General features: G+C 41.2%; 1 protein-coding gene across 9 annotated transcripts in view; it reads left to right on the top strand.

Annotated features, from left to right (window-relative positions):
• The first annotated feature begins 767 nt into the window (after positions 1 to 767).
• The window catches only part of dtnbb (dystrobrevin, beta b), a 54075-nt gene continuing 38363 nt past the window's right edge, over positions 768 to 16479 (top strand). For 6 of the 9 annotated variants that reach the window (XM_064927695.1, XM_064927698.1, XM_064927697.1 and 3 more), the window contains exons 1-7: positions 768 to 1023; positions 5996 to 6044; positions 8644 to 8711; positions 10484 to 10564; positions 10778 to 10991; positions 14004 to 14089; positions 16324 to 16478. In XM_064927695.1, coding sequence (XP_064783767.1) covers positions 8645 to 8711; positions 10484 to 10564; positions 10778 to 10991; positions 14004 to 14089; positions 16324 to 16478 — 603 coding nt within the window. In that variant the 5' untranslated portion in view covers positions 768 to 1023; positions 5996 to 6044; position 8644. The remainder of the gene's footprint in view (positions 1024 to 5995; positions 6045 to 8643; positions 8712 to 10483; positions 10565 to 10777; positions 10992 to 14003; positions 14090 to 16323; position 16479) is intronic. The other 3 variants (XM_064927691.1, XM_064927693.1, XM_064927692.1) reach the window with 3 other exon arrangements.

The raw sequence follows: 16479 nt of genomic DNA, 5'->3' as shown, positions 1-16479 counted from the left end.
GTAATCAGCACTTGTAAACAAAGTGTATTTTATCAAACTATATATTATGAATAAATAACAATGCAAAAACATTTTGATTGGGTGTAACATTTGTATGTCAATTAAATGTATTTTATAAAGCCATTTTTACATCAACAGTGGTTGCAAAGTGATTTACAGATACCTGGCCTAAAGCAGAAGCACAGTGGCCAGAAAAAACTCACTTGAAAGAAGGGACCTAAGAAGAAACCTAGAGAGGAACCCCGCTTAAAGGGGTGGGCCATCCTCTTCTGTCAGTAAGGAATGTATGTATGTGAGTGACTTCTCTACTCTAATACTAGTACAATTTACACTATAGGCCTACTATCAGTATCACATTACTTCACATTACTACACATCACATTACTAAGGCTTTTACACTCCACTAAGATATACAATCACCAGTCAAACCAGATGCATGTCGTTTCCATATTCTGCATGAGAAAAAAAATGCTAGTCTATTGCTTGGAATATTACGGGAAACCTGCTGACCGTCGCATATCATATAAATACCGTGCACGTAAAATATCAACAAACGTGGGTCGTGACTCGTTAGTGGTTTTTACTGTGCGCGCCTCCAAGTGGCGCCTGCCGCTACGTTAGCCAGCATGCGCGCAAGCGCGTAGTGCCGTTTGTGATGAACGCGCAGCCTCATCTCCTTGCTTGCCTGCGCTTTGCTGTCCTCTGCTGTTCGGTCGTTGATGATGCTGACGAGAGAGAGCGCGGCGCTCGTACATTTTTATGAGACACCACCGTCCACCGCAATTCTGAGTCGTAGGCTATAGAACAGGAAACGCACTGGAAATGTAACGATGGATAGATAATCTCGATCGTTTGGCATTGCTCGGACAGCAATAACGAACGACAGCGGACAGGCAGCGTGCGAAATTTGTCAAAGGTGAGACTGAGCGCAGTAATGATTCACGAAGGAAATATCCTGACTACTTCTCCTCATCTGATGCTGATGATGGTGCTATAAACGCAACCTGCGTGATTTTCCTACTGGTAAGGCTAATAGATGCATCATTCTAATTGAAATAGCCTATAGAATGCAGAAGGCACATTTAATTAGGACACTACACATTTATGAAGGCAGATATTTAGGATAAATTATCACATAGCATCTCAATATGAATCTTCCTTTAAGATACATCGCACGCACAAATTCATATTGCGGAAACAAGGTAAATAGGGACTTAAAGCAGTAAATGGCCACGTCGGTCGAGCGGTTCCTTCAAGATCTGAGACGCATAAAGTAGTGTAAAGCTAAACGGTTCGTCACAGAGAGCGTTTGAGCAGCTACACAGAGACGGAAGTGGGTGATGTTTAGACATTCGAGCCCTAAAGCTGCCACTGCAGTGGCCTAGTCCTCCTTTTGACTCACGTAAAAGGATGTTGTCATTATTAGCTACCTACTCGACAAGGTGCGGTGAATACTGCACCTTTAATAATCGCCCTTTTAAACATTTAAATCACATTCAGACATCCGGTATATTTTTCCATAGCTTGATGAATCACTAGGTTATTCGACGACATAATTTACACGTAGCTACTAGTTATTATATTAGTGTTTGTACGGGGATGCTTATAGAGGCTGATGCGCTAGAGTTCAGTAATTCCCAAAAGGAACCCGTGAAATGACATAATGCTTGGCAATAGGCCTACTATCATCCCTGTATTTGCATTTTGTTTATGTTGACCTTATTATTAAAAACGCCTATAGGCCTAATAATGCAGATTTAAATAGCTTCTTAGGCCTTTTGGCATATGATGATTGGTGATCATAATCATCACCACTGCATATTTTACGTTTCTGTTTCACCCATATGATGCCTTGGTAGCCCATTCTTATTTACAGTAAACTGTAGTTTAAGCCACCATATCTGTAAATGGAATTGAATTGTATTTGATGAACGTGTACCTGCAGGCCCGTCACCAGGGAACTCCGAAGCTATTCATTATCCACCATATAATACCTAGAGTTCATTAGACATATTGACTTGTAATGTCTATAGGTCCAATGTAAATAGCCTTTACATGGTTTATCAAACTATAATGTCAGCAACTCAGGACCAAATCTTGCATATTATGTTACTGCTGTCCACGAGAGACCAATCAAGCTCTGATATCTTCTTAAGGTACGTTCAGTTTCGCAATGGGCAATCTAAGATGGACATTTTCCTCAATATCAATAGAATGTATTTGTTTAGGGTAACCACTTCCTCATTTCCGGTCATAGTTGCGGACATATATGAATAGCTCAGGCAAGCTTACAGTAGGCCTACTTCATAGTTGAATGTTACAGAGGGCCATTGTATAATTATTTTCTGACTTGCTTCTGTTAGTTTCCCTCCTGAGCTCAGCTTGTGTTTTCTAGCATTCTACATCCTGTTTACTACATATCATAATCATGTAATGACCCTTTATTACACAAGAACAATATTATAGTATTATCACAACAATATTAGAATAAAGAGTAGGGAAACTATCAGATATATATATATATATATATAATATGTATACTGAGCCAACATATAAATGCAACATTCAATAATGTCAACGATTTTACTGAGTTTACATTTCATATAAGGAAATCAGTCAACTTAAATAAATTTATTAGGCCCTAATCTATTGATATCACATGACTGGGTAGGGGCGCAGCCATGGGTGGACCTGGGAGGTCATAGGCCCAACAACTTGGGAGCCAGGCCCATCCACTGGGGAGCCAGGCCCAGCCAATAAAAATGAGTTTTTCCCCTCAAAATGGCTAGATTACAGACAAAAATATAACTCAGTTTCCTCAGCTGTCCGGGTGGCTGGTAGGTGAAGAAGTAAGATGTGTAGGTCCTGGACTGGCGTGGTTACACGTGGACTGTGGTTGTGAGGCCAGTTGGACGTACTGCCAAATTCTCTAAATAACATTGGAGGTGGCTTAGAGAAATTAACATTAAATTAACATTAAATTCTCTGGCAATAGCTATGGTGGACATTACTGCAGTCAACATGCCAGTTGCAGACTCCCTCAAAACATGAGACATCTATGGCATTGTATTGTGTGACAAAACCGCACATTTTAGAGTGGCCTTTTATTGGCCCCAGCACAAGGTGCACCTGTGTAATGATACAGCTGTTTAATCAGCTTCTTGATATGCCACACCTGTCAGGCTTATATTGGCAAAGTAAAAATGCTAATTAACAGGGATGTAAAACAGATTTTTGCACAACATTTGAGAGAAAAACACTTTTAGGGTGTACTGAACATTTCAGGAATAATTTATTTCAGCTCATGAAACATGGGACCAACACCTTACATGTTGCATTTATATTTTTGTCTAGTATACAGTAAAAGTCAAAAGTTTGGACACACCTACTCAGTCAACAGTGTTTTAATGTATTATTATTATTATTTACTATTTTATACATTGTAGAGTAATAGTGAAGACAGCAAAACTATGGAATCAAGTAGTAACCAAAAAAGTGTTAAACAAATCAAAATATATTTTATATTTGTGATTCTTCAAAGTAGCCACCCTCTGCCTTGATGACAGCTTTTCACACTCTTGGCATTCTGTCAACCAGCTTCACCTGGAATGCTTTTACAAAAGTCTTGAAGGAGTTCCCACATATGCTGAGCACTTGTTGGCTGCTTTTCCTTCACTCTGCGGTCCAACTCATCCCAAACCATTTCAATTGGGTTGAGGTTGGGTGATTGTGGAAGCCAGGTCATCTGATGTAGCACTCCATCACCCTCCTTCTTGGTCAAATAGCCCTTACACAGCCTGGAGGTGTGTTGTGTCATTGTCCTGTTGAAAAACAAAGGATAGCCCCTCTAAGCACAAACCAGATGGGATGGTGTATCGCTGCAGAATGTTGTGGTAGCCATGCTGGTTAAGTGTGCATTGAATTCTAAATAAATCAGACAGTGTCACCAAAAAGCATCATCACACCTCTTCCTCCACGCTTCACGGTCGGAACGACACATGCGGAGAGCACCCATTCACCTATTGTGAGTGTCAAAAGAACACTCGGTTGGAACCAAACATTTTCAAATTTGGACTCGTCAGACCAAAGGACAGATTACCACCGGTGTAATGTCCATTGCTTATGTTTCTTGGCCCAAGCAAGTCTCTTCTTATTATTGGTGTCCTTTAGTAGTGGTTTCTTTGAATCAATTTGACCATGAAGGCCTGATTCACGCAGTCTCCTCTGAACAGTTGATGTTGAGATGTGTCTGTTACTTGAACTCTGTGAAGCATTTATTTGGGCTGCAATTTCTGAAGCTGGTCACTCTAATTAACTTATCCTCTGAAGCAGAGGTAACTCTGGGTCTTCATTTCCTGTGGCGGTCCTCATGAGAGCCAGTTTCATCATAGCGCTTGATGGTTTTTGTGACTGCACTTGAGAAATTTTCCAAGTTCTTGACATTTTCCAGATTGACTGACCTTCAGGTCTTAAAGTAATGATGTACTGTTGTTTCTCTTTGCTAATTTGTGCTGTTCTTGCCATAAAATTGACTTGGTCTTCATATTCTGTATACCCAACCCTACCATGTCACAACAGAACTGATTGGCTCAAACGCATTATGAAGGAAAGATATTCCACACATTCATTTTTAACAAGGCACACCTGTTAATTGAAATCCATTCCAGGTGACTACCTCATGAAGATGGTTGAGAGAATGCCAAGAGTGTGAAAAGCTGTCATCGAGGCAAAGGGTGGCTACTTTGAAGAATCTCCAATATAAATATAAATTTTTAAATGTAACACTTTTTTGGTTACTAGATGATTCCATATGTGTTATTTAATAGTTTTGATGTCTTCACTATTATTTCACAATGTGGAAATAGTACAAATAAAGAAAAACCCTGGAATGAGTCGGTGTGTCCAAACGTTTGACTGCTACTTTATATATGGCTCTGCAAACCCTTGCTCTCCAGCCACACGAGTGAGGAGGGAGGAATAAAAAAAGCCTGTCAACAGAGTTCCTGAGGGTTCAACCTTGGCTGGCTTCAATGACTACGTCCCAAATGGCACTCTATTCCCTATAATGCACTACTTTTGACCAGGACCCATAGGGCTCAGGTCGAAAGCAGTGCACTATATAAAGGGAATAGGGGGCCATTGGGGACACAGAAACTGACTGCTCACACTCAACTGGTCAGCTGATGCAGTTTCCTGGCTTGTCCGTCACCCCATAGCCACAGTGGGCTGCCATGTAATGGTGATACTGTACTGTATAGACCTGGGTTCAAATATTATTCCAAATCATTTCAAATACTTTATATGGGCTTGATTAAGCTTGCCTGGCTTAATAGAACCAATAGAAAAGTTCCATCAGTGCAAGCCCCACCCACCTGGCCTTCCAGGCAAGGTCGAGCAAACGCTACAAGTATTTGAAAGATGTCAAATAGTAACATCCTATGAACTCAGGTCTGGTGCCATCCAAGCCTATCATGCCATTCCCCGGGTTTTGGAACCAGTCATTGTATAGCTGTAATGTGTTTTGTGTCCATCATCATTAAGTGTCTCCTCGGTCTGCATTCCTTGCTGGCCGTCGATGTCATTAGTCCACCGGATGCAGTCTTAGCTGAGTGGCGATGTCATGGAGAATTATTATTTGTGGTGTACATACAGGGTGTGTTTCCTAAATGGAACCCTGCCCTGGTCAAAAGTAGTGCTCTACAAAGGAAATACGGTGCCATTTGGGACACATTCAGAGAGACCGAGCAGGATCACTCAAGAGTTCTCTTGTGCCAGACAGTGAAAGTGCACATATCTCTTTAGAGGAAGAATAACACAATGTTTTGTAGCGTTAATCAGGTCCTTGAAGGGAGGGCGTTAATGACTAATTTAAAAGTCAAGCCCATTTTGGCTGGAAGGACTGCTTATTTTAACTACTACAGAGCATACCAGAGACACAGAACATTAATTAAGGAGCCAACTAGCTAACTGACTATGATGTTTCTTCTCTTCACAGGGCAGCAGCAGCTAATGCTTCACTTTGTTTGAAATTCAGCCAGCGACAGGTACATATACCTCTGGGCTTTTTATCTTTCATCAGACAAAAACATCTGTAGATTTTTAGTGAGCTTTTTTCTTCAGCTTTATGCATAGACAATGTCTGTTTAAATGTATGGTATGTGTTGTACATGATTGAACATTCCATATATGATGTAAACTTACAGTAGAGGGATCAATGTATAGAGTACACAGAATCAGTTAGATGAATATGAATATGCATGTAACTTTAAAGAAGTGCGATGCAGAAATGGTTCCGCCATTTCCTGGTTGCAAAAATGTGAATAGTTTGCTTAATTTCTGTTTGTGACAAAACAAGCAAGTATAGTGTAGATAATCATTGTACCATCTAAACAGCTGTGAAATAGCTTTTCCATAGCCAAAAATATTGTATTTTCAGCTGTTTGAATCTGCTGTACAAATCCAAAAGGAAAAGAAGGAAAACAAAACTTAAGAATGCAGAGCATAGAAAAAGCTCGAATAGAACATATCTACCTCTTTTTAGACTTGCTTTCAATGATAATAAATAGAACACACATTTCAATGTGAATTTGGTCGGGTCTCCCAAGAAGTTACATATTGCAGCTTTAGTGTAAAAAATGTATAGGATGTTTTATTTTCACGTGGCTTTAATGGACCTTGATAATGTATAAAATGATTACAATTAAATGATTACAATGAACAGTACCAGTCAAAAGTTTGGACACCAACTCATTCAAGGGTTTTTCTTTTTTCTACATCGTAGAATTATAGTGAAGACATCAAAACTATGAGATATCACATATGGAATCATGTAGTAACCAAAAAAGTGTTAAACAAATCAAAATGTATTTTATATTTGATTCTTCAAAGCAGCCACCCTTTGCCTTGATGACAGCTTTTCACACTCTTGGCATTCTCTCAACCAGCTTCACGAGGAATTATTTTCCAACAGTCTTAAATGAGTTCCCACATATGCTGAGCACTTTTTGGCTGCTTTTCCTTCACTCTGGTCCCAACTCATCACAAACCATCTCAATTGGGTTGAGGTCAGGTGATTGTGGAGGCCAGTTCATCTGATGCAGCACTCCATCACTCTCCTTCTTTGTCAAATAACCTTTACACAACATGTGTGTTTTGGGTCATTGTCCTGTTTAAAATCAAATGATAGTCCCACTAAGCGCAAACCAGATGGGATAGCGTATCGCTGCAGAATGCTGTGGTAGCCATGCTGGTTAAGTGTGCCTTGAATTCAAAATAAATCACAGACAGTGTCACCAGCAAAGCATCCCCACACCATCAACCTCCTCCTACTGCTTAATGGTGGGAACCACACATGAGGAGGTCATCCGTTCACCTACTCTGCGTCTCACAAAGACACAGCGGTTGGAACCAAATATCTCAAATTTGGACTCATCAGACTAAAGGACAGATTTCCACTGGTCTAATGTCCATTGCTTGTCTTTCTTGGCCCAAGCAAGTCTCTTCTTATTATTGGTGTCCTTTAGTAGTGGTTTCTTTGCAGCTGTTCGACCTTGAATGCCTGATTCACGCAGTCTCCTCTGAACAGTTGATGTTGAGATGTGTCTGTTACTTGAACTCTGTGAAGCTTTTATTTGGGCAGCAATCTGAGGTGCAGTTAACTCTAATGAATTTATCCTCTGCAGCAGAGGTAACTCTGGGTCTTTCTTTCCTGTGGTGGTCCTCATGAGAGCCAGTTTCATCATAGCGCTTGATGGTTTTTGTGACTGCACTTGAAGAAACATTAACGTTCTTGAAATGTACTGTATTGACTGACCTTAATGCCTTAAAGTAATGATGGACTGTCGTTTCTCTTTGCTTATTTGAGCTGTTCTTGAGCTGATTCCATATGTGATATCTCAAATAGGGCTATCTTCTGTATACCACCCCTACCTTGTCACAACACAACTGATTAGCACATTAAGACACAACTGATTAGCACATTAGCACAACTGATTAGCACATGATTAGCACATTAAGAAGGAAAGAAATTCCACAAATTCACCTTTAACAAGGCACACCTGTTAATTGAAATGCATTCCTGGTGACTACCACATGAAGCTGGTTGAGAGAATGCCAAGAGTGTGCAAAGCTGTCGTGAAGGCAATGGGTGGCTACTTTGAAGAATCTGTAATATTAAATATATTTTGATTTATTTAACACTTTGTTGGTCACTACATGATTTCCACTTGTTATTTCATAGTTTTTGATGCCTTCACTATTATTCTACAATGTAGAAAATAGTCCAAATAAAGAAAAACCCTTGAATGAGTATGTGTGTCCAAACATTTGACTGGTACTGTACAATCATTACTGGTAATGAATGCTTGCGGTTTTATTTCCCTCAAAATGAGTAGTAGGCCTAATGTATAAAAAGGGCAGAAGAAACACCGTAGTCAGTATACAAAAGGCTGATAATGTTTGCAGTAATTATGTAATTAATTAGTGAGTAGGTAGTAATGCTTGCTGTATTCTTTCCCCCGAATGATTTGAGGAGGGCAGTGAAGGCCGATAATACAGCTTGATAACTTATATTGTTTACAATGATTGTCATTAAATATTGCGAAGGTCATGCGTGCTTATTGCCTGTTCTGTTATTCCCCTCAGAATGATAGAGGAGGGCAGTAAACGAGGCAAAGCAATGGTGGAGAAGAGACAACTCTTCATGGAGATGAGTGAGTAGACTTACTGAGAGTGAAATCTCTAGAGCCAAACCGTTACTATTCATTCACACTCTGCTGTGTCATCGCAAAGCCATTCATAGCCATACACTTTAGAGTATACAGTGCATTCGGGAAAGTACCCTTTCACTATTTCCACATTTTGTTAGGTTACAGCCTTATTCTAAAATGTATTCAATTAATGTTTTTTTTCATCAATATACACTCAATACCCCATATTGACAAAGCCAAAACAGGTTTTTAGAATGTTTGCAAATTTATATAAAAAAAAAAATCAGAAATACCTTATTTACATAAGTATTCAGACCCTTTGCTATGACACTCAAAATTGAGCTCAGGTGCATCCTGTTTCCATTGATCATTGATCCTTGAGATGTTTCTACAACTCGATTGGAGTCCACCTGGACATGATTTGGAAAGTGACACACCTGTCTATATAAGTTCCCACTTTGGACAGTGCATGTCAGAGTAAAAACCAAGCCATGAGGTTGAAGGAATTGTCCATAGAGCGCTGAGACAGGATTGTGTCGAGGCACAGATCTGGGGAAGGGTACCAAAATATTTCTGCAGCATTGAAAGTCCCCAAGAACACAGTGGCCTCCAGAATTCTTAAATGAAAGATGTTTAGAACCACCAAGACTCATCCTAGAGCTGGCCACCCGGCAAAACTGAGCAATCGGGGGAGAAGGGCCTTGGTCAGGGAGGTGACCAAGAACCCGATGGTCACTATGACAGAGCTCCAGAGTCCCTCTGTGGAGATGGGAGAACCTTCCAGAAGGACAACAATCTCTACAGCACTCCACCAATCAGGCCTTTATTGTAGAGCGGCCAGACAGAAGCCACTACTCAGTAAAAGGCACATGACAGCACGCTTGAAGTTTGCCAAAAGGCACCTAAACAACTCTTAGACCATGAGAAACAAGATTCTCTGGTCTGATGAAACCAAGATTGAACTTTTTGGCCTGAACGCCAAGCGCCATGTCTGGAGGAAACCTGGCACCGCTCATCACCTGGCCAATGCCATCCCTACGGTGAAGCCTGGTGTTGGCAGCATTATGCTGTGGGGATGTTTTTCAGCGGCAGGGACTGGGAGACTAGTCATGGTTGAGGGAAAGATGAACAGAGAAAAGTACAGAGAGATCCTTGATGAAAAGCTGCTCCAGAGTGCTCAGGACCTCCGACTGGCGTGAAGGTTTACCTTCCAACAGGACAGCGACCCTAAGCACACAGCCAAGAAAACAAGTGGCTTCGGGACAAGTCTCTGAATGTCCTTGACTGGCCCAGCAAGAACCCAATCGAACATCTCTGGAGAGACCTGAAAATAGCTGTCCAGCAACGCTCCCCATCCAACTCAACAGAGCTTAAGAGAATCTGCAGAGAAGAATGGTTGAAACTTCCCAAATACAGGTGTGCCAAGCTTGTAGCGTCATACCCAAGAAGACTCGAGGCTGTAATCGCTGCCAAAGGTGCTTGAGCTAAGTACTGAGTAAAGGTTTTGAATACTTATGTAAATCTGATATTTCAGTTCTTATTTTTTATACATTTGCAATAAAAATGTTTCCTTGTCATTATGGGGTATTATGTGTCGATTGGTGAGGGGACAAATAATATAATGAATTTTTGAATAAGGCTGTAAAATAACAAAATGTGGAAGAAGTCAAGGGGTCTGAATACTTTCCGAATGAACTGTACACTCCTCTTCCCATGCAGTGGGTTGTGTGTGTGGTTGTGTTAGAGTTGTTGATTTGTCTTTTTATTTTTATCAGGGGCACAAAACTTTGACGTCATCAGGCTGTCAACCTATAGGACAGCCTGCAAGCTAAGATTTGTGCAGAAGAGATGCAACCGTAAGTACCGCCTGCCTGGCTCGTTTGGTTTCCTCTCCTGAAAATGACATGCAAGTGTCCTCTTACTCTCTTAACTTTTCAAACTGTTCACATTACACTGTGTTACATGTGTTTGTTTCATATATGGTACACTTGAATATAATGAATTGATGTTAAAGAAATCTGTTCTTTTCTAAACTTCTATCCTCCCCTCCTGCTATCCCCCTATCCCAGTTCACTTGGTGGATGTGTGGAACATGATTGAGGCGTTCCGTGATAGCGGTCTGAACACTCTGGACCACAACGCAGAGATCAACGTGTCTAGACTGGAGACGATCCTATCCTCGATCTATTACCAGCTCAATAAGCGTCTGCCCACCACACATCAGATCAACGTAGAGCAGTCCATCGGCCTGCTGCTCAACTTCATGGTGGCCACATACGACAGGTGCAGTAAATTAGACACAGGATATACAGTACATTAGATATAGGATATTAGATACATACATTTGCTTTGAACTGCTGTCTGAAACGTGCTATACAATGACACATTCTGTACATATAGTGCATGGATATGTCTATGGTGCAACACCTTATTTACAGAACAAGATATAATTTTTTACTATTGTTATGATATTGGAGGGGGACATTTATTGTTAGCACACAGTTAGGCAACACACTCTACCAGGATAAACTTCCACACTGCACTTCCACACTAAGGTCCCACAGTTGACAGCACATGTAAGAGCAAAAACCAAGCCATGATGTCGAAGGAATTGTCCTTAGACCTCCGAGACAGGATTGTGTTGAGTCACAGATCTGGGGAAGGGTATGAAAAAATGTATGCAGCATTGAAGGTCCCCAAGAACACAGTGGCCTCCATCATTCTTAAATGGAAGAAGTTCGGAACCACCAAGACTCTTTCTAGATCTTGCCGCCCAGCCAAACTGAGCAATCGGGGGAGGAGGGCCTTGGTCAGGGAGGTGACCAAGAACCCAATGGTCACTCTGACAGAGCTCCAGAGTTCCTCTGTGGAGATGGGAGAACCTTCCAGAAGGACAACCATCTCTGCAAAACTACACCAATCAGGCCTTTGTTGTAAAGTGGCCAGACGTAAGCCACTCCTCATTAAAAATGACAGGCAAATGACAGCCCGCTTGGAGTTTGCCAAAAGGCACCTAAAGGACTCTCAGACCATGAGAAACAAAATTCTCTGATCTGATGAAACCGAGATTAAACTCTTTGGCCTGATTGCCAAGCGTCACATTTGGAGGAAACCTGGCACCATTCTTACGGTGAAGCATGGTGGTGGCAGCATCATGCTGTGGGGATGTTTTTCAGCGGCAGGGACTGGGCGACTAGTCAGGATCGAGGGAAAGATAAATATAGCAAAGTACAGAGAGATGCTTGATGAAAACCTGCTCCAGAGCGCCCAGGACCTCGGACTGGGGCTAAGGTTCACTTCCCAACAGGACAATGACCCTAAGCACACAGCCAAGACAACGCAGGGGTGGCTTCAGGACAAGTCTCTGAATGTCCTTGAGTTGTCCAGCCAGAGCCCGGACGTGAACCCGATTGAATATCTCATGAGAGACCTGAAAATAGCTGGTCAGCGACGCTCCCCATCCAACCTGACAGAGCTTGAGAGGATCTGCAGAGAAGAATGGGAGAAACTCCCCAAATACAGGTGTTCCAAGCTTTGCATGTCATACCCAAGAAGACTCAAGGTTGTAATCGCTGCCAAAGGTGCTTCAGCAAAGTACTGAGTAAAGGGTCTGAATACTTGTGTAAATCTGATATTTAATTTTTTAATTTTGTTATACATTTGCAAAAAATGTAAAAAAAACTATTTTTGCTTAGTCATTATGGACTATTGTGTGTAGATTGATTTAATCAATTTTAGAATATGACTGTAATGTATTAAAATGTGGAAAAAGTCAAGGTGTCTGAATACTTTCCAAATGAACTGTAATTGTATTTGTCACATGCTTTGTAAACAACAGGTGTGGACTAACAGTGAAATGCTTACTTACGGGCCCTTCCCAGCAATACAGAGCGCAACGAAATAGAAAAAGTAAAAAATGTAATAAGAGATACACAATGAGTAACGATAACTTGGTTTTATACAAGGGGTACCAGTACTGAGTCCATGTGCAGGGGTACGAGGTAATAGAGGTATAAATGTACATATAACTAGGAATAAAGTGACAGACAATAAACAGCAGCGAATGTGATGAGTCAACAAAGTTAGTTCAAAAAGGGTCAATGCAGATAGTCCGGGTAGCTGTTTGGTTAACTATTTAACTAACTATATAGTAGTCTTAATGCTTGGGGGTAGAAGCTGTTCAGGCTCTTGTTGGTTCCAGACGTTGTACATTGGTACTGCTTGCCGTGCGGTAGCAGGGAGAACAGTCTGTGACATGGATGGCTGGAGTCTTTGACCATTTTTAGGTCCTGGTATAGAGTTCCTGGATGGCAGGGAGCTTGGTCCCAGTGATGTACCGGGCCTTATGCACTACCCTCTGTAGCACCTTGCAGGTGGATGCCAAGCTGTTGCCATACCAAGCGGTGATACATCCAGTCATTGTGCAGTTGTAGAACTTTTTGAGGATCTGAGGGTCCATGCCAAATCTTTTCAGCCTCCTGAAGGGAAAGAGGCATGGTCGTGCCCTCTTCACGACTGTGTTGGTGCTCCGTCGATGGGAATGAGGGGTGTGCTCGGCCCTTCCATTTCCTGTAGTCCACGATCAGCTCCTTTGTCTTGCTGACATTGAGGGAGAGGTTATTGTCCTGGCACCACACTGCCAGGTCTCTGACCTCCTACCTATAGGCTGGGTACAGGCAGTTTATTTACCTGCCGTCGTAGTTTAATCAGTGTGCCCATGTATACATCTGTTACACCCACACGTCGGTCTCTATTTATCGCCATCTCTTTCTCTTCCCAGTGTTGGGGGTTAGGGCTTGTTCCGGGGAGATCAGTACTGTATGTCCTGCGGCGCCAACTCATTTAAGTAGAAATCTTCATCTAAATCGATGTTACCGATGTCAAGAAGCTCTTTTTGATCATAGGAAACGATGGGTGGAAACATTATAAACCAAAAAGTTACAATCTCCGCAACAAAACCAAAAAAACCGCACGAAAATAACAGAACTGGTCAGGAGCCCGTAAAACGACCGCTATACATTCCAGGGCTAATCAGTATGCAGAACTATCTTCAAAGCTCTCCCCTCGAAATTATGATTTTGGTCCTTCAGACAACATGGTCCAGGTCAAGATGGATTCAGAAGTGCCAATTATTTGTGCTCCATTGTGGCCAGCAAGCTAATGCAGATAATGGAAAAAGAGGAATTTGCTTTGGGAAATAAACTTCACCTTTATCAGAATGATAACAACGTGTGTTACAATACATTTGTTACATATTGTCGTAAATGTATGCTTTTTATGTGTGTGTGTGTTTAGTGAAGGCCACGGGAAACTGACCGTTTTCTCGATGAAGTCCATGTTGGCAACCATGTGTGGAGGGAAAATAGTGGACAAACTACGTTGTAAGTATATCTCCTTGAACTTTGCTGAAGGGAATAATTTACAGTTAATGTAACTAAATGGAAAGTTAGTTCTGTTTTGCAGGAGTCACACTTTTAATTTCATGGTTTAGTTTACAGCAGGGTTTACCAAAGTCAGTCCTGGGGCCCCCAATTAAATCTTGACGATGAGTTGGTTATTTGAATCAGCTGTGTAGTGCTCGGGCAAAAACCTAAATGTGCACCAAGGGGGACCCCCAGGACCAAGTTTAGGAAACCCTGGTCTACAGTATCTGCTTTTTGACCATGTCTGCGGTTGCATAAAGGATACACACAGGGGCGTTGTTGAGTCAATTACAGTACAAACACTTTTGTAATTTTATTCGATGGAAGTGTCAAGAAGAATTATCCCCCATACCTCATATTCAATAAATTATAGAAATGTTAAATACAGTGCTTAGTGAGAGTCCACGCACCGCTTTCAGTCTTCACATTTTGCTGCCTTAAAATAAAATCAAAAAATTATTACATTCCATTTTTTTTAAACTTCATATCTACACGACCTGCTACAGATTTTCAAAGTGAAAGAACATTTTCCAAATACTGTATATTTAAAAAAAAAAGGATCTCTTGATTGCATATGTCTTCACCCCACAGCGCTAATACTTGGTGGAAACACCATTGGCAGCCATTACAGCTGTAAAACATTTTGTATAAGATTCTACCGCTTTTGACCAACTCTAAGGGCAAGCAACATATATAAGTTATGAGCTTGATGCTCCTTTCCAATAAATATTGAGGGTCGTATTCTGGTGACATGATCATCAATGCTTGGCTGCCATTTGACAAATAAAAATAATCTTGCTCTTTTGTCCATAATTATCTCATCATGTAGGCTGTATCTGCGATATGTTGGCTAGAGCGCACGTGCCAATACCAGGGTGGGCACATACTCGCTATATATAACAAAAACAATTTGTGAGAAAATCATCAATAGAGTTGAAAATGCAATGGAAACTCATTTAACTTGTATTTTTTTATCCGGTACACCGCAAAATGTATTTTTTATGTGCACTACATAATCACCCACAGCCTTTTATCTGCAACAAGTCAATTGATGGAAACACATCTCTGGTGGGGAAAAAGCGCATATTGGTTTTATGCTGATTTTTAGCATATTCGCTTGAAAATCTGTCGCCAGTTGGATGGTAACATTGCAAGTGTCTCGCTGAAAAATAAAACTCTATCCCAGGGTTAGGTTTTCAAAAGAATGATACGGGTATTCCTTTAACTTTTTACATTGGGCTTGGTCTTTTCATATTTCTTTTGATCCTGACAAATTCCCCAGTCCCTGCATACCCATACCCATAACATGATGTTACCACCACAATACTTGAAGATACAGAGGGTAGCTTCTCGCCGGCAGGGACTGGAAAGTTAGATACAAAATAAATATGAAGGGAGCAAAGCCCAGGAAACAAATTAGAGGATATCCGCCTCGGTCTTCTGACAACTCTGGGATAAAGTTGTATTTTTCCGCAGGATAATTGAACACATTTTAATGACAAAGACGTACCAGATTAGCTTTCCAAGAGGTATTGAGTTTTCCTGAATGTTACATTCTCTGTCCTGACTTAAATATGGTTAAAGCATCAGAGACAACATTTGAATATTGCCGTCCGTCAACGATTCCCAACCAGATTGACTGAGCTTGAGCAATTTTGACCAAAACAATGGATACATGGGGAACATGCCCCCCACCATCACACACACACACACACATTCTGAAATTGCATTTTTGTCTCCCCCGGTTTTATGATTGGAATGTGATACAAAATGAGGCAACAGTGTGCTTTGGGACCATGCAGACACCTCCGAGCGGTCGGATAGGCTGTTTGGAGTGTTTAATAAAAATTATAATAATTATGTCCCCCCCACTTCTAAAACCGAAGTTGCGCCCCTGTATGTTGCCCTAAGAGCGCTTGGTTGGTAGAATCTTATTCAAAATTATTCACAGCTGTAATTGCTGCCAAAGGGGCTTCCACCAAGTTTCAACTTTGGGGTGTGAAGACATACACAATCAATACATCCTCATTTTATATTTCTTGGTAAATTGGAACATTTTGTGAAATCGAATGTAATCCCTTTTTACATTTTAAGGCAGCAGAATGTGAACACTATGCAAGGAGTGTGTAGACTTTCACTACCGTCTTTATATGGCGCTGATGTACTCACCACCACACTTGGTTCTCTCTTAGATATATTCTCCCAGATCTCTGACTCTAATGGTGTGATGGCCTTTGCTAAGTTTGACCAGTTTCTGAGGGAGGTTCTAAAGCTGCCCACAGCTGTGTTCGAGGGCCCGTCGTTTGGATACACAGAACACTCTGTACGGACATGCTTCCCTCAACAGG

Source organism: Oncorhynchus masou, chromosome 21, assembly GCF_036934945.1.
Source record: "Oncorhynchus masou masou isolate Uvic2021 chromosome 21, UVic_Omas_1.1, whole genome shotgun sequence".
In the NCBI taxonomy this organism is placed as follows: Eukaryota; Metazoa; Chordata; class Actinopteri; order Salmoniformes; family Salmonidae; genus Oncorhynchus; species Oncorhynchus masou.
This window is presented reverse-complemented; position numbering and strand designations above follow the sequence as displayed.